Genomic DNA, 19,116 nt, shown 5'->3' on the forward strand with positions numbered 1-19,116 from the left:
TCTAAAACTAAAGTAGGACCATGATAAGATGTCTTCATATCATACTTGTCTTGTGTTTACGGCGAATCTCGGCTGTATATTAATCATTATTCTACTAAACATCTACTACTTTGTACTGGAGGTGGAAGGTTGTTCAGTTAAATTCAAATGTGCTTTATTGGTGTTACAATGTATTGTCAAAGCATTTGCAATGTTTACAATGAATCTTGAACAGATGAGAACAAATTAGAGAATTACTAATTAAAAGATAAATGAACATGTAATGTAGAATTGCGTGTAAGAATGTGTCTGTGTCTGTGTGAGCGTGTGTGTCTGTGTGTGCGCATGTATGTGTCTGCGAGCATGTGTTTGTGTGTTATTCTGTGTGTGTCTGTATGTGTGTGTGAGCAGGTGTGTGTGTGAGAGCGAGCATGTGTTTATGTGTGTGATTCTGTGTGTGAGCGTGTGTGTATGAGTCCGTGTCTGTGTAGTGTGTGAATGCGTGTGTGAGTGTCTGTGTGTGCGCGTGTGCGTGCGAGTCCAGTTATTCCCTGCGTTGTGCGGACCAAATGTCCCCACAAGGATCGTAAAACCTGTGGGGACAATCAGTCAGTCCCCATGAGGAAAACAGCTTATAATTCATACTAAATTATGTTTTTTGAAAATGTAAAATGCAGAAAGTTTTTTGTGAGGGTTAGGTTTAGGGGTAGGGTTAGGGTTAGGGGATAGAATCTATAGTTCATACAGTATAAAAATCATTATGTCTATGAAGAGTCCTCATAAAACATCAAAACGCAACGTGTGTGTGTTTATGTGCGCATTTACCTCCAACTTAAACTGTCCCTTGTGTCTGAGCTATACGGTATTTAGGGGTGGGGCGACATGTGTAAACACGCCCCTCGCACAAGATCAAACCTTGAACTGAAACTTTGACAATGAACCGATTTCAAAACATTTGTAATGAACACCAGGGGTGCCTGCAGGATTTAATCTGAGGCTACGCACACAAATCTGCCTAAAATGTTTGGGCAATACCACTTATTTTCTTTTCGATATACCAATAATTTAATGTCCAATATCGTCGATACCGATACCAATAACGATACTTCTAATAAATTTATTATTTTGTGATTTCTTGGGATAAAATTGGTAATTTAAAATATTATTTTTAGTCATAATTCAAGCCATTTTTAAAAAATTGTTTTTGCACATGTGAGCCTAAACATAAAATTATTAGACTTCGGTTTTCTTTAACCTTACACAAATTAACCATTTCACTACAGTAACTATAGTTTAACAATAGTATTTAGTTAAACCATAGTTACCACACAATTAACCATGGTTACTACTACAATATTACTGTAGTAAAACCATGGCTAACTATTTTTTTAATTACTTATTAACAACAAAAACACAAACTCATAAGAAATGTCACCTTCAGATATGTTATTATTTTAGTGTGAGTTTATTCCAGAAGCTGTTTATCTGATTTTCTGTCATCACCTCTACAAAATACTGATGCCTCTTGTTTAAACAAGTCTTGTGATTGCGGAAGTGCTTGTCTTCTTTGCATTCATGCATGTTAAAATGAGCAGAAGAAATTTGTTCCCATCCTGCATAAATGTTTGCTAATATAACCTAATCCTTTTTATTTCACTTTGAAGCTTATGATTATTGTTCATGTTCACGGTAACCAAATAATAATATCCCATTTGAGATAAGCATTTATTTTCTTGAGCATGAGTAGCATTCATGTAACTATTGGCTAAAGCATTTGTTCCAGTAACCATTCAGAACAGAGGTGTTCTCGTGCTAAAAAAACCCCAAACACACAGAGCAGAACACAGGTGTCTCGAGACGCGTTTTTATCAATTATCTAAATCGAAAAATGCAGCACTCCTGCGAGAGATGATAAAGACACAGTGAAAGAGGACGCAGTTTTCAAAAGACATCTATCTAGCGAATGTTTACATGGAAAACGATTGAAAAACACGTTGAGTTTGAACAGCCCCTTGTTAAAAGCTGAAGTTTCTCAAAGTTACCTCTCAAAAAGGTGTAGGTAAAGTTACACTGCAGGCAGCGCTGTTTGTTCTCTGTATTGGTAAATATCCAGAAACTGTTTTACTGTGTGAGAAACCGCTCCAGATAGCGAGAGAACGGACCGAACGAATTGTACAGAATCGCGAATCTATTCAGACCGTTTTGCAAACCCGTTTGGACAATTCACTGAAAAGAACCGACTCAAAAGAAGGTTTCTTACCACACTTGATTTGGAGTGCACATACTGAGTAAAAAAGTATAATAATAATAATAATGGATATCATCTTTCTTTCGAGTTGTTAAATAATCCATTCAGGATGCTTCATGTTATTTTTACAGCAACATCTCCTTCACATTTTCTCGTCGTCAAATACTTTCAATGGGAAGTACCTCAAGACTGCTGAAACAACCTGTCACAACCTGCATCAGACTGTCTAGTGAAGAGCGGCGGACTCTTATTGGCTACTAAACACCCGAGTGGCCAATTTAATTGCCAATGTGCTGAAGGGGCGTTGCTACCGGGGTTTATTGACGGGATACTCCCTCTTGAACTCGAGTGACGTCATATGTGAACGTGTAAAGAAGGTGCAGCAGGGCAAATATGATATGAATGTTGTATTTCTCCCACTAGTGTCAGGAATGATGAATAGTTATTTTGCTCGTAATGGATCAGAATGTAAGCTGTTGAATCCAAATAAGAGGAAAGACAATGTCAGTGTTTGCAGCGTTTCCACCCGGTCTCATTTGGGCGGGGAATGAGATCAAACACCTGTTGGTTATTTGATTAGTGTGCTCGAAGCTATAAAGCCGGTATGTTTCCTGTGGGAAGAGATTTTTGGTTGGTACTGTTGAGCGCCAAACCTAACGCTGCCGTGCCGGGACGTAGTTTGGTTATCGTTTTTCGCGCGGACGTAAATTGGGAGGGATAATTCGGTGTATCTATGATTACTGAATCTAATCGATGGCAGTTGTTTAGTTTGAATGGTATCAATGGTTTGTACTTTTGATATTTTGTTTTGGTGTATTTATTGTAAGGCATTTATGAATGTGTTCAATGTGTATTGAATTGCTGTGTATTGGGGGTTCACATGAGTTATTAATTTAATGAATGTGGGACAAAAGGGCCTTGAAACCTTGGCTGAATATTAATCTGTATGTGCTTCCAGTTTAAAAGCTTGTATATTTATAGTTGAACATCTAACAATGTAAACAAAGCTCTTAATATCTCTCGCATGTTCTGTTATGATGGTTGTCGACCTGCTGCTCCCTACAGTGTTTTAAATGTAAGATTTGTGTATAAATAAAACTGCTATATTTTACGGAACCTGTATGAGGTGGTGAAGCGTTTTTCTTTGTTCCTGATGCCCAAGCAAAATTAATGGTCCAGTAAAGAACCTCAAGTAGCACCCGTGAGCCCAGACCTCTGTGGATATGGGGCCATACTTTGATGAAATATCGGAATATAATACATTATATGTGTTTGAGACACATTGTGTACGGCTGTACACTGTAAACCCGGATAAGTTGAATTTACTTAAAATTTGAGGAAACTGTTTGCCTTAAGTAATGTGTACTGATAACTTGAGGGAATTTAACTTAAATTCCAGCACTTCAAACTTTTATTTGAAGTTCAATGCACTAAATTCCAAATTTAATCATTTGTAATAGCAATTGCTCTGTCCAATTACTCCACTTAAAGTTTAATTCGTTAAACTAGATTTAAGGGAAAAGAGATCAAAAGTCCATTCTTGTGTTTTTATTTCAATTTAGAACTTTTAATTTGAAAATAGAACAATACACAGTCAAGGAACATTAACCATCTGGGTAGAGTTGCACCAGCTGTGCTTTTTTTTTTTTTTAACTCCTGATCGGACGCTTCCGTAAATATTTAGTTTATAGGTAGGGCTCGGATTCCCACTGGAGTCTGACTGTATGAGTCCTTGTCAGTTACATCCAGAGAAAGAAACCGATTGACAAGACGACATTATCATGCCAGTTAAAGCACTTTATTTTTTTTGCATATTGTTATTTTGTAAATATCTGTATAAAAGTGCAATAAGCAATCTGGCTTCCTAACAATTAAGAGCAGTAAGTCATTTGTCTTGTTAAATTAAGGCTTGGGGTTTTTTTTTTTTTTTTTGTGACAAAGCTGTAGAAGGAACACTTGCTACCATGTGTTTATGCTTGTACTGATAATGGCAGTTCAAACTTGCATGAGAAGGGCACTATTCACTGTGACCACTGTACTCCAATACAGCACTACTCGATATACTCTGTTTGGCGGGTCTTCTTTATGAACAAAGGGGGAGGGGACAGTGCTGATTCCAGGCCATCTACATGTAAGATATTTAGACAAAGTGGTTCATTTTATGACCAAATACAATTATAAATATAGCTGCAAGCAGCAATACCGGGGTCAAGCCTGATTATCGGCAGCATGAGCAACGAAAGAAGCATCGTGACACAAGTTAGAAATCTGATGAATGCTGTAGGAGTTAAAGATACACATCTATGGCCATGTTTCTTAACATACACTACTGTTTGTGTGTACTAGTTGCACATTAAAATCTCTGTCATCAGCAGAACAAAAGTGCTTGCTCTTTTGGCTATTAGTACATTGATAAAGAGCGTTTACTCAAGGTTGTGCAGAGGTTGTAAAGTGCAACATTGCACACTTGACATTGTTTTGTGTATTCTCAAGCACTTTGTAGGGTTTTTTGGGAAAAATTGGAAGAGTTTTTACATCGAGTTATATGCAATGCATTTATAGACATCTATGCAATATTTAGTTTAATCCAATATTTTAAAATTGTAGGAGCCTAGATGTTATGATGGTAATGATTCCTAATGGAAGAACAAGTGCAATCACTAAAATATATTTAAATAGAGTTATTCCAAAACAAAGTGTAATTTTAAAAACATTTTGTGTTTTGGTTTTTGGTTGAGTGCATCCACAATTTTTGGTTTAATAAAAGCTCATAAACGCGTCTAAATGATTAGAGGGCTGTTCAAGAAATATTCAGATTCAATTATAAAATTAAATTAACATGTAGGTTTTCATGAACAGTGTATGTACATCAAACGCATATAAATGCGCGCGCGCGCACAATAATAATAAAACAAGCAAGTGGCCATATTTGTGTATCCAGTCAGATGAATAGAGAGGTAGAATCCAGATAGGGTGGACAATGAATTGAACTGAATATACTATGTCCCACTTAGAGAAATTTGTCTTGGACTCAGTGCACAGCAGCCAGTGGGCAGCAAACACATACAGCATGCACAACATAATTCAAAAGTACCTACACAGCACAATATAATTTAAGTACATTACACACAATGTAAAAATACAATTCAAGCTCCTATAGACCTATAGTGTCAAACCTTAAGTATTATTTAAATATAAATACATGTACACATATACAGTCAAATATAAAAATTCTATTACCTTAAATTCTATTCTTATTTAAAAGCCTAATTGTGTTTGGAACAAATGAGATTTTAAAACGATTCACCTCACACAGAAAAAAAAAAAAAAAAAACATATACCTGAAGGAAAAAATCTATATTCTTCATTTAGGACATGGGTCTGATCTGAGCTTGCCTCAATGTACATTGGTCATACAGCCACTGAATGGAACAACTTTCTTTCAAGCCAACGTACCAAGTGGTTAAGCTTTGATTTTAACTGTAATGATAGATTACCACACCATGCCGTTATACCATATCTCATCAAACTCTCAAAAACAGATTGATAAAATATAAACAATTTTCTAATTCACCCCATATACCATGAGCTGGTGCACAAAATACAACCTCAGCTGCAGTTTCGAACACAGACTATTAATTTGAGAAGACCAGCTCAATACAGTATCTATATGGACCCCTAGATACTTATATGAAGAAACTTCAGTTATAGCATTGTCACCTATTATTTCTGGCCTGTGGTCCCCCACAGAGCTAGGGTCAAATATAATTTGAACTGTCTTTATCATTTAGAGTCAAATAGTTACTGTCATACCATTGTACAAACCTGTCCACTTCTGAAAAATAAATGAGAGGACAGGTATTCTTGTGCAATAAACTCATAACAGCAGTGTCATCAGAAAAATTGACAATAAAATTACTTTCCATACTCCTAGTTCACTCATTAGTACATAATGTAAATAAAATGGGGGAATGGACACAACATTGGGGAGCCCCAACGTTAATACTCTTAATTTTGGAAAATTAATGATTGATCTTGACCTGCTGAGTGCAATTTGATAAAAATGAATAGAACCATTTAATAAGAAAAAAAGTATTCACATTCAACTCAGTTCCTTAATGAGCAAGTGAGGTTGAAGAGTATTAAAAGCAGATCTAAAATCTACAAAGAGTAACCATGCATAGGCTTGTGTATCTTCTAAATGCTTATTAACAAGATGAGTAATACAGGTAATAGCATCATCAGTGCTCCGGACAGGCCTATAAGCAAACTGAAGTGGGTCAAGTGATTATCTGATATCTTCTTTGAGGACAGATACTGCCATATGTTAAAAACATTTCATTACATTTGATTGAAACCACAGGTCTAAAATCTTTGTTCTCAACTGAAATTTTTTTTTAGGCACAGGGGAATTTTTTTCCCCCCACAATGCTGGAATGGTCTGTGTATCCAAATATTTTTGAAAAATGGGATACCATGCTAAAGTAAATTCACTGGCAGACATATTTAACAAAAAAGCAGAGATGCCATGTGGACCTGTAGATTTCTTAGTACACACATTCCTGAAGAGTGGCTGTACTGCATGGGAGTTACCTCCAGTCTCTGATCCAAGTCACATGAGATGGCATCTACCACAGTTCTGTTCTCAAGGTGGGACTCGTAGACTTCAAATCTAAGATAAAAATCATTCAGTTTGTTTGCCTTTTATAGATCATTATTGTTTATAAGACTCTTCCTGCACAGTTCCATATTTATTACATTTTTCATGGCATCCCGCAATTTAAAATTCTGTTCAATAATATCTCTGTGCTGCTTCCTTGCACTCTTCAGCATAGCATTTAGGTCCTGTTGGACTTGCTTGAGTTCCCTTTGCTCATGATTGATAAAAAGCCATTTTCCCCCCTGTTTATACATATTCCATTTGTTTCTGTTTGTACCCCTGAACAATAAGACTCTGTCAATAGAATAGAATATGTTATGGGACATACAGTGCAGCTTATGTCAATACAGTATAAATATTTTCATGACTTTTTTTGGCATCCATGCAGAACAATGAGGGAGGTAGAATCCAGGCAGAAGTGTACAAATTGCTCTGCTTAGATATTACCCCCCTGAATTATATAAGTGTTTAAGTAAATAGAATCCAATGTGTTATGGGACATACAGTGATACTTGTGTCAATGCAACATACCTATTTTTATGACAATTTGGGCATCCATGCAGAATAATGAGGGAGGTAGAATCCAGGCAGAGGTGTAAAAATTGCACTGCCTCGATAATACCCCCCTGAATAATAAGTGTTTAAGTAAATAGAATCCAACGTGTTATGGGACATACAGTGCTGCTTGTGTCAATGCAACATACCTATTTTTATGACTTTTTGGGTATTTATGCAGAACAATGAGGGAGGTAGGATCCAGGTGTGGCTTAATGTTTTATATGTTTGCTGTCATGTTTGTTTTCTAATTTTGCATGTTTAATGTTCTTTCCTTTTGTGTTTCTATGTCTTGCCTGCTCAAATATTATAAAGCAAAACCATTACTGTGTAGGTTGACATGGGATGTGTTTTTGCACTTACTGTATGCTAAAAAGTTTTCAAAATAACCAAGAAAAAAACAGTTTTGTTTAAGTAAATAGAATAAGATATGTTATGGGACACACAGTGTTGCTTGTGTCAGTACACTAAACCTTTCGTTCCATTCTGAAGAATGATGGAGGCAGAAATCAGGCAGGTGGGTAACAATGACCCTGCCCATTTAATACCCCCTTGAATATTAAGACTTATATATGAATTCATGTTTGTTTGTTGTTTTTGTTATTCATTTGTGTAAATTTCTCTTATTAATTTGTTAAAAACGTTTTGCTTAAATGCTGAAAGGTGCAGTAGAAATAAAGCTAGGCTATATTATTTATTTCCACCAAGAGCCAGTTACAGAACTTTACTGCATCTACTACATGCACAATTTTAACAAATGTTTTAGATAAAATACCAGTAACATTATTCATTATCATGCAAATTAAATACACTTATGTGTTCATTTGGACAACATTGTAACATTATAAGTGTTGAGTGTGTCAGACTGACAAACTAATGTTATTTTGTAAAGCATGTGACACCATACTGTAAAATCTACCTGTAGGCTACATACTGATTTAACGTTCAGTAAGCAGACAAAAAAAAGACCTAGAATCGACTTGTGACACAGAGATCTGTTTCCATAAGGATGTAGGGCAATGACTTTTGAAATCCTTTGAATTAAATTTCACAGTCTGTGCTGCCATCTACTGGAAAATGTTTAACTTGTAATCCTAACTGAACTTTCGGATAGGTTGGGTGAAGACGAAATTCCCACTTTTTTACCTCCATCTAGTGGAAACACGGCGGTACTGTGCGCGTGCACGCGAAAGGGGATAGGCTTCATTCAAATTAGGCACAACAGGTGAAATACGACAGGTGTGAGACAGAGAGAAGACGGCTTGAGTTCCTGAAGCCGCCCGTAGCACCGCACATTGACAATTTAATTGGCCACTCGGTTTTCGTTTTTATAATGTGCGCATGCGTACGAAACTAATCTGAGCCAATCCGAGTCCGTGTTGAGCAGAAGGGCGCGAGAAGATATTTTGATAGTCAGATGCAGGTTGGGACAGGTTACTCCAGCAGTCTTGAGGTACTTCCTATTGAAAGTATTTGGCGACGAGAAAATGTGAGCGAGATGTTGCAGTGAAAGTAACATGAATTATCCTGAATGGATTATTTATTGACAACTCGAAAGAGGGATGATTATTATACTTTTTACTCTGTTTTTTATACTTTTTTACTCAGTATGTGCACTCCAAATCAAGTGTGGTAAGAAACCTTTTGTGTATGTTTGTGAATAATACTGAACAGAGACAGCTCTAAAGATTTCAAGCTGCAGATTAATTTACAGAAGTAAATATATATACCAGCTAGTGTGATTTGTTCAGTACACAATTCTTGGTTTGTAATTTAAACTTGAACTATAAATCATTCAAAATCAGCAGTTTGTCAATTCCGAGGTCATGAGGGACGATAGGGTTCATGATGGAGGAGTTTGAAGCTCTTCATCTGTCAGTATTCTTTCGAGGAGTTTAAGGCTAACAAGTTGAAATTTCGTCTCAAAGTCTCGAGTTATGATCATTTAAACAGTGTAGGAGTATTATTTGGCAAAAATTGGGATTTCAATTTCAAATGCTGCAGCGCTAGCATTTGTGCTTCAGGTGTATGATTATCAAAAGAGATTATAATGTTTTATAAACCTGTTTCTGCAGATGTTTGTTAAACAAGCTTTAATATCATGTAATGTGGAAACAAACTCATTTATCGATATTATTTAATAAAGTGAATGTTTATCACTTTGTATATCTCCTGAGTGTGGACATGTTTGTGTGACATCATGCCCCTTCATCTCGGAGAAATCAGAGTTGAGAATTTCTGCATGAGCCTACAAGTTGTAATTCTGACTTCAAGATGCATTCCATTGCACTTTTCCTAGTAGGAAGTTATAAAATCCGACTTTCCGGGTTCACTACTTTCAAAACTTGATCCGACACTGAATGCTCCAGCAGCCTAATTTACACTTAGAAAACTCCTGATGTTGCTATAACAATGCAAAAAGCACTCACCAATTTACTTGAAGTGAAAATCAGTCCTCCTTTCCTGTTTAATAGATTAAGCAATCACACAGTCATGCAGAACATCTCGTGTTTTTAAATCCATAAGGATCTCTTAATGGCAATAGCGGCAGTGATGACGATCTCGCGCTCTTCGCTTTGAAATTACATACATCACATCTTTGACATGAAACCATGAGCAAAAAAAATCATTCCCTCTATGACAGCGACATATTGATGGGACATTATAAGCAGCACATGGAAGCGATTCGGTGAACATCAAGAGATGGAAATTGGTGCCCAGAAAGAGATTTTTGCATTTCCTTCTAAAATCTCCCTGGGGAAAAAGCTAAAGATGACGTCGCTTTGTCTACACTCTTTTGTGCCGTTCAACAGTTAACAGTGAAGCTTGAAGCCACTCACTTTAAGAAAACCTCCATTGACAGAGCAACTGCAGTAGCTTGTGAAAAATTTGACAAGCTGACAGACGTCTCAGATAGCTAAAGATATCAAACTGCGCACCAATAGCATTCAACAACTTGAAAAGGATATAAAGGGGCTACAAAGGTGTGCATTATTGCTGATGTAACGGGAGCCAGCTGATAGATAGCTGTGCAATGTGTATAAACCTCACTTTCCTGTCCTCAAGAGGTGCACAAGCGACAGACAGTAAAGGCTGTAGCCTTTAGCCTCCTTGTTAGCGCACCCACCTCCCATGCCGGAGACGCTGGCTCGAGTCCCGTACGGAGTGGGTAGAACAGGAGCGTCCCACTGACATCTAGATGCACATTTTGGAGTTGGTTGTATGACTGTAAGTCATTATAATCAAATGCTATTTATTAATTTGCAACTATTTATGAATGTCCAACGTCAAGCCAACTTTATTGCAGTTCAGTACTGGATCAGTGATTACAGTGTGATTATTGTGAGAAATCTCAATAAAAACAACCCAAACACTTTAGTGATACAAAGACAGCCTATCATATTCTGACTTTCATTTTAGAACCAGACCATTAACTCTTACATTTATGTTTTGCAAAGACACTTTTTACATAATTTTTCATTTATTTTTCCCCAGAGAAACACTCACTCCAGTATGAGTACACCGCCCTTTCCACACCTGACACATTCTCTGGATCTGTGTTCAGTGGTGTGTGTGTGTGTGATGATAGACAGATCTCTCACTACAGTAATGAAGAACAAGACTGGAAGAAATCAGAAATCTGGAGAGATGTTCCTGAACTACATGAGTCTAGAGACTGGTTTCTACATCAGCTTTATCTTCTGTCAAACTGCACAAACTCCAAGTGTTCTGGTGAGTTTAATGGGTTTTCTCTGATCAATCATCAGATATGTTATGAAACTGTAATTATCTATCATTTGTGTGAGATTCTAATCAATATTTGTGTTGTGATTGTAGAGCTTCATGTACTTCAGAGAAGAGCTGGATGTGAGGTGGAGAAACTTCCTGATGGAACAATCAAGAATCTTAAGGGGTTTGATGAGTATCAATATGATGGAGAAGATTTTATTGCCTTTAATTTCAACACAACACAGTGGATCAATAAAAATCCCAAAGCTAAAGAAACCAAACTGAAGTGGGACCGTGAAACAATACAAAACCAAATCATCAAGATTTACCTCAAGAACTGCATGAACTGGATCTCCACATTTAATAATACTCAAAGAAGTATGTTTCAATCAGTTTTAGTAGTAATAGTAGTTCTAGGAGTATTTTTAAACAATTTATGTCCCGAACTAAAACTAATTAAAGAGGAAATTAATCAAAAGTATGAAAACTTGAATGCGTTCATGTTGTCATAAGACTCTGGAATTTGATGCATATATCCTGAATTATTCTTTTTGATGAATTATAACAGTATTTATTGTTGGTTCTTTTGACTCCAGCTCTTCCAGATGTTGAGATGTTTGCTGTTGAATCTCCTCAAGATCAAAACAAGTTGATTCTGATCTGTCTGGCCACTGGTTTCTACCCCAAACACCTGGAGATGAATATGATGTTGAACGGCATTAAACTGGATCATGTAAACTCTTCTGGAATCAGACCAAACGGTGATGAAACCTTTCAGCTGAGAATCAGTGTGGAGATCCACAGAAATGAGAAAGAGGGTTTTGAGTGTCATGTCAATCACATCAGTCTAAAAGAGCCGGTTATATCAGAATGGGGTAAATATGATCATATCTTCAGTATTGAGCGAATAAGGACAGAATGATTGAAGTTGTCTAGCTTGCTGATGCACATTTGCAAAATAGTAAAGTAGAAATAGTTCCTGAATTTTACTATACATTTTCAAAACAGTTTAAAGGTGTTTGTAATGTGTTTGTATTTTTGTCTTTTGTAATTTTGCAGATGGAAAATGCAGTAACTGCAGTGAAGCATCTAGAACAAATATTATAACAATCATAGTAGCAGCAGTTACAGTGTTCATGATTGTGATTTTTATTTATATCTACAAAAGAAAAAGGTCCGATGGTGAGTTAAAATGATTTCATATGGAAATTGTTATTTTAAATGTTCTATGGTTAAAATAGATATATCACACCTGATATATCATGAGGGCGAATAAATAAGATAATTTTTATTTTTGGGTGAACTATCCCTTTAACTGCCTCAAACTTTTATTTCTCAAACTCGTAACAATTTCATGTGTTGAAGTTCTGATACATAATTATTTTTATTTTCTATTTTTCAGGTAAATTTTTTAGGAAATATTTAATAGAATTCATGTCAGGAAAAATATTCCTATTCCTCAATATTCCACAGTGTTGTGTTTGTAGATTTGTGTACTGTTGTTTATGCCATTAAAGTGTTAACCTTAATAATTTCATGGTTGAATTTGTTAAGTTTTATTTTAATAACACTGTAGCTGACATCAAGGTCAGTTTTTAGATTTATTGATGATTACTTAAATATGCTTCTAATAGTTTTGTGTTAAAGAAATAACAGACCTTTAATTGGTAGATTTAAGCTCATTTGGAAGGAATTGTTTAACTGTGACGTTTATTATGACAACAGTAAGACTCTGATAAAAGATTGCTGCTCCTCATGAAAAGTCCTTTATCAGTGGTGCTGCTCATCTGAAGTTACAAGATGTTATAAAATACAAGATTTCAGTTCTCCTTTGGTAATTAGCAGCCAATGAAGTTTTCCCATTTATTTGATATGTGATTTATGTTTGTCTCTCTCACTTACAATTTCAACATGTTGTTTATGATGATTTTTGTTTTTGTTTTTACAGTGTTTTATTTCATGTGGATTCTTATTGCATTGTGAAGTGTAATAACTGAACATAGAGTATATTAATTCTGTTCATTTAACAGAAGAATTTGTACAGAACATTTGTTGTTTATTTGTGTCATTCTATATTCTGTATTTCTCTTAAAAGTCTGTATATATCTTGCCTATATTTTATTATTTACAGCATCTTGAGTTGGTTGATGATCAAATGGAGAAACTTTCAATAAATCGCCAGTCATCTAAGAGTCATCATGCTCGTGAAATTACTTTGGGGAGCTATCATCATAACTGCTCTAGAAGAACACAACACAATTTGTAACAACTGAAGTTTATTGCTTCATTTAATCAGGCCAACACAATACATACAAAAAGAGTTGTACATACCAGTTTACCATTCTTTTACCAAATCTGTTCATGCAAAGCTGCCACATTATAGTTCAGTTGCATCACAAGGGGGAATAATCTTTGGGAATTATGATTGCTTTTGTGAAATGTATTAAATATGAATGATAACCTTTATGATGAACCATGTTAATGTTTTATGTTACAAATAATTATTTAGTCACCTTGTCTGCCTGATCTGTGGAAAAAACGCTAATTAGTATGTCCCTTGAATGGGAGGAGCTCGCCCTATTAAAGGAGTTCTTGGTAGCCATTTAGAGTGGGATATGATCAGGTTTTAGAATAAGTATCAGTGGTAAGGGGTTTTAGGGGTGTGGATGGATTCAAAATGGACTTTTAGTACACACATTCAACAGATAATGGACAAATATAAAAATGGATTTTATTATTTATTAAATTATTACATTATTTTAAGGTGCTTGGCAGGGATAGAATAGGGTGTAAATCGTTATTCTTTAAAGAGAATATATTGTGCAATAAGATCTGCAATAGATTATGGTAGTGTAGTGTATCGTTCTGCGTCAGCGTCATTTATAAAAAGGGTAAATGGTATTCAATCCTAAACTTTAAGATTATGTTGTGGTGCATTTAGATCATCTCCAGTAACAGCATTACAGGTGGAAGTGGGGACATGCCTTTAGACATCAGAAGACTCCAACTGAAAATGGTTTATTGGCCTTCGATAACAGGTCATCATAATACTCCTCTGGTAACTAATGTTTTGAAAGAGTGCTGGGAGTATGATTATAAAAAACTAAATAGCTCTGGATGGGTAGCAAATAAACAGTCTCAAGACAGGAATATCAAATGTTGATATAGCCCAACAGTGGCCGTTCCTGTAACACCCCCTTGGCTCTTTTTTTTATGCCAGAAGCTGACTTCCAGCTGCTGGATAAAATCAATGATAAACATGAGTGCTCCTAAAAATGTAGTTGTTCATCAATATTTGAATCAGAAATATTATTCAATTATGCAAATATACATGGACGGTTCAAATGATCCTGATACTGGACGTACAGCAACAGCAGTTTACAATCCATATTTTAAGTACAGAATTGCAAAAAGGACATCGGATCATTTATCAGTTTATGCAACAGAACTAATAGCTATTAATTTGGCTCTTCAGCGAGTATCCTGTAGTAGTATGCTCTTTCATATTCAGTGCTAACAAGTTTAATAAGTGGGAAGTCCTCATCTAGGCAAGATATTTTATTTGAAATTCTTCAGAGTCTGTTTAGGATACGTCAGTCACACATAATAGTTTCTTTCTTGTGGGTACCAGCTCATGTGGGTGTGGAGCGTAATGAGGTGGATGGTATGGCTAAGCATGCTCTGAAACATTCTAGAATAGAGGTTAATGTCCCATTGAGTAAGTCAGAAGTTAAAGGATTAATTAAAGGAGTGGTAAAAGGGATGTGGCAAGAGAAATGGAATTAGGAAGTTAAGGGACAACATCTGTCCAGTATTCAAAGTCAAGTTGGGTATGATAGGATTATATATGGAAATAGAAGGGATAATATTAACAAGATTCCGGATTGGACACTCTGCTCTCAATCAATCACTGTATAACATAGATAAACTTAAATCAGAAACAGTTGAACATGTGCTGTTAAATTGTGTTGCATATGACAGAAAGATTTCAGCTAATAGAAGAATTAAAGTCAGTGGGTATTAAATAATTCTTCAAAAGTGTATAATGCTCTTTTAATTTATCTTAAGAAAACAAATTTGTATGGTAGGATTTAGTCCATATGGAGGTTTTTTTTTCAATGCACCACACTCCAACACAGGTGGCGGAAATGCACCAAAAGCTGGTTTGCCAACCGCTATAAAACCAGAAAAAGAATAAGATTTAGAGTGCGAGTAGCTGCATTGTTGGATTACGTTTGTATTTTTTTGGGGGGCATAGCCAAAATAGATGCGTTTATATTGTACATAGAATTTTGGATTTTTCTGTCTATACAGTATTTTGCACATCCATTGGGAATAAAGACACTTGTAACTGTATATTTTTGTCCCCCGTCACTCTTACACCTCTGACCACCAGTACATCCTAACACAGTTCCTCATAAAAGTATAAAGCATGGGATATTAAACTATTCAGTAGTTTTACAGTTTTTTTTAGTATTAATGAAACCAGATAAACAATGTTCCTCCAACAAGCCTTATTTGAAATTGCACATGTCCTCTTTTCTGATATTTGATATTTTCTGAATTTGTGGTAGAGTTAAGTATATTACCTCTAAATATTACAAAAATAAAATCACTTTTAATCGTTTTTCAATCAGAGCATGACAGCATGTTTTGATTACCATGGCAAGTTTATTTAAAAGAAAAAAAAAAAATCTCCAAAACATTTCTGAGGTGAATATAGAAGTGCTACTCTCCATCCAACAGAGCACCACAGACGGGTTTCAGAAGTTAAAATCATGACCTCAACAATGAAATGTAACTGTGGCATTCATCTCTTCTATCTCTTCAGAAACATTTTATGTGCATTTGTATTAGATAGAGGCAAAATCAGATGTGAAACTCGTTAGCTTGGTTGCAGTTTAGTACTTCTCAATGCAAACATTAAAAACATCACTGCTTATCATCTTTATACTTTTGTGTTCAAAACCCCTAGTCCTAAGCACTAGTTCACAGTGGCGATTTTAGGGGGTGGCCTGTGGTGGCCTGGGCCACCGCTAAAATCTCATTGGCCACCCTGTGTCCACCCCAGAACTGATTGGTAGTTCATCATGTTCATCAACACAAGAACGAAGAACCAATAGAAACACCTGTCAATCAAAGATGACATCTCAGGTCATTTGTTGATTTACAGCCACACTGACCCAGGGTCAGTTTTATATTTCTGACCATTATAGTAGTTGTGGGACTGAAGCTGTGTGAGCTGATCTTTGATCAGTGGGGGAAGGGGCAGGCCGCGGGTGGCCAGGCGGGTGCCGCAGGTCGAGGGCAGTGGGCACCAGGTCTGGAGTATAATGGTCGGTCAGAAGCACAAAGCTGACACGAGCTAGCGTCTACCTCCAACTTCCAATGAGTTGACGATGTCGATTTGTGGTCAGAAAGAAAGCTGTTATTTGAGAGGTATGTTCATTTAATCTAACGTTTAATTTATCCCGAATTTCCATGTGAATGTGAAAACATTTTTTCATGGTTACAGTTGCTAGGTTAAAGAGTAAGCTAGACCCTACACCACATTCAGCATGTTATCTTTATATTGACATGAAATATGAAATGACATGTTTTCTGATTTAATGACGGAGGTGTGTAAAGCGTTTTACAGATGTATATGTTCAACAGCTAAAGTTATATATATGGCTAACCTGTGTGTGAAATGGAAGGGTTTGTGCTGTGACTGTACTTTAAATCTTTACATAAGTTATTTATGAGCTCTTTGTGTATTATTGATCAGTCAGACCAATAAAATCTTCAAAGTTTTTATACCTTATTTGACATTTTAAATATGCAGAGGCAGGGCAAATTGCACTTAAATGCCGCAAATGATTTGACTAACCATTTTATTTGGTAATAATCAAAGTAATTGAAGCTATCAGAGCATGTGGAAAATAAACCTGAGTAGACACTGTAAATAGAGTTTTGTTTTTTACTGTATTCAGAGCTCAATCTGCAATTTTGGGGTTTCCAGACAGACACCTATAAGCCCTCAGCCAAATTCACACACTGATTTGTACCCAATTTAACAATATTTCTGCTGGACAGTGCAGTTATAGCTAATAAATGAATGAATGATTGATTGAATTGCGCCTCAATCAGTTATCACCTGTACTTGTATCTTTTTATGATTATACACTATACCTGATGTTATATGCAGATTAATTCTCTACAATGAGAATAGCTCTTAAAAATGTGTAACTGACTTTTCCTAAACAATTACTGATTTAAAAATGGATGTTATGTTAAAATAACCAGAGATTCCCAGAAACTGTAATAGGCTGAAATAGAACAGGAATAGAAAACTGTCAAATGTCAAAACAACAGTCTGATATTGAATACAAACAATTCAGTGAATGCTAACATGAGTTTAAGAATTCATTTATTCTACATGTGTAGATGTTGAAGCAAAGCAATGCGATATTTACACATTTTGATCATGTGCCATTCATAAAGGTTCTCCTGGTATCGCCACCCCACACTAGGTCTGTGCCCCATCTTGGCCACCCCAGTAAAAATGTCCTGGATACACCACTGCTCCTCTAGCTGTTCAGTTTATGTAGATATTTGCATTATAAAATAAAGAGTTGTAAAGTTAAAACGATTAATTACAGAGAGGAGGATGATATCAACTGAAGAACATGAGCCATCATTTCCATTTGTACTACAAAGATTTATAGTTCAAGTTTAAATTACAAACCAAGAACTGTGTACTGAACAAATCACACTAGCTGGTATATATATTTATTCTGTAAATTAATTTGCAGCTTGAAATCTTTAGAGCTGTCTCTGTTCAGTATTATTCACAAACATACACAAAAGGTTTCTTACCACACTTGATTTGGAGTGCACATACTAAGTAAAAAAGTATAATAATAATGGATATCATCTCTCTTTCGAGTTGTTAGTAAATAATCCACTGAGGACGATTCATGATACTTTTACAGCAACATCTCGTTCACATTTGCCGTGGCAGATGAGAACTACCATGAACTTCTTTCAATGTGAAGTTCCTCAAGTCAGTCTGTCCGCAAGTGCTTTTCACTGTGTAGACAATTGGGTGGAGTTCGACTTAGCTGTGAAACCAGCTCCACCTCTGTGAAACCTAGTGAAGCGTTACCTCTCTTCGCTAAGCAAATCTGGACTAATCAAGGGCCATCTACTGGCTGTTAAAGTTAATACAAACCCTTCATCAGATTGAACTATAACCTAACATAAAAAATGCACACTTTTATTCACTTTAAAGTGCAGCTGCAAATTAGACTCTATATTAGTAAACCAACAGATACAGATGAGAAAATCAAATCAATAAACTTGTTTTTGTATCAAACTGTAATTCCAGAAGCTGCACAAATAAATCTGCTCTGTCTCTCCCTCTCTCACTCTCGTGCAGCTGTCAGCAGTGTCAGAAGTGCTTTGTCCCATAGATACTGAACTTAAGATGTTACAGATGTATAAACCTTTCTAAACCTGTTAATTCAACATGCAAATGGTGTTATACCACGTCTCTGTAAGCGAGTGACGTGATAAAACTATTGTTCCTGTTTATAATCAAGCTGTTAACATTGCAAGCGGGTGACGGCGAACGCCTATACTGTACATTTCACTGTCAAGCTCAATTTAATTAATCAGGACAAACATTTATCATTTGAAATGTCTGAACCTCAGGCATCAGTAATAGACCACTGTTTTACAACTGAAATAAAAAAAACTAGAGAAATATCATTCATGTTCATTTTGACTCCAGCTCTTCCAGATGTTGAGATGTTTGCTGTTGAATCTCCTCAAGATCAAAACAAGTTGATTCTGATCTGTCTGGCCACTGGTTTCTACCCCAAACACCTGGAGATGAATATGATGTTGAACGGCATTAAACTGGATCATGTAAACTCTTCTGGAATCAGACCAAATGGTGATG

At 36.0% G+C, this 19,116-nt stretch overlaps 1 protein-coding gene and 1 pseudogene across 1 annotated transcript; one reads left to right on the forward strand and one right to left on the reverse strand.

Annotated features, from left to right (window-relative positions):
* The window catches only part of LOC127421616 (H-2 class I histocompatibility antigen, alpha chain-like), a 13,337-nt pseudogene extending 7,184 nt beyond the window's left edge, over nucleotides 1-6,153 (reverse strand).
* Nucleotides 6,154-8,882: 2,729 nt separating this feature from the next.
* LOC127421490 (zinc-alpha-2-glycoprotein-like) lies at nucleotides 8,883-18,912 on the forward strand. Its single transcript, XM_051664572.1, has 6 exons — nucleotides 8,883-9,074; nucleotides 10,938-11,174; nucleotides 11,280-11,549; nucleotides 11,768-12,046; nucleotides 12,231-12,353; nucleotides 12,574-18,912. Exons 1-6 carry the CDS (start codon nucleotides 9,005-9,007, stop codon nucleotides 12,684-12,686), a joined length of 1,092 nt encoding a protein of 363 aa, XP_051520532.1. The 5' UTR covers nucleotides 8,883-9,004; the 3' UTR covers nucleotides 12,687-18,912.
* The last annotated feature ends 204 nt before the right edge of the window (nucleotides 18,913-19,116 follow it).

This window comes from Myxocyprinus asiaticus, chromosome 30, assembly GCF_019703515.2.
Source record: "Myxocyprinus asiaticus isolate MX2 ecotype Aquarium Trade chromosome 30, UBuf_Myxa_2, whole genome shotgun sequence".
NCBI classification, from domain to species: domain Eukaryota; kingdom Metazoa; phylum Chordata; class Actinopteri; order Cypriniformes; family Catostomidae; genus Myxocyprinus; species Myxocyprinus asiaticus.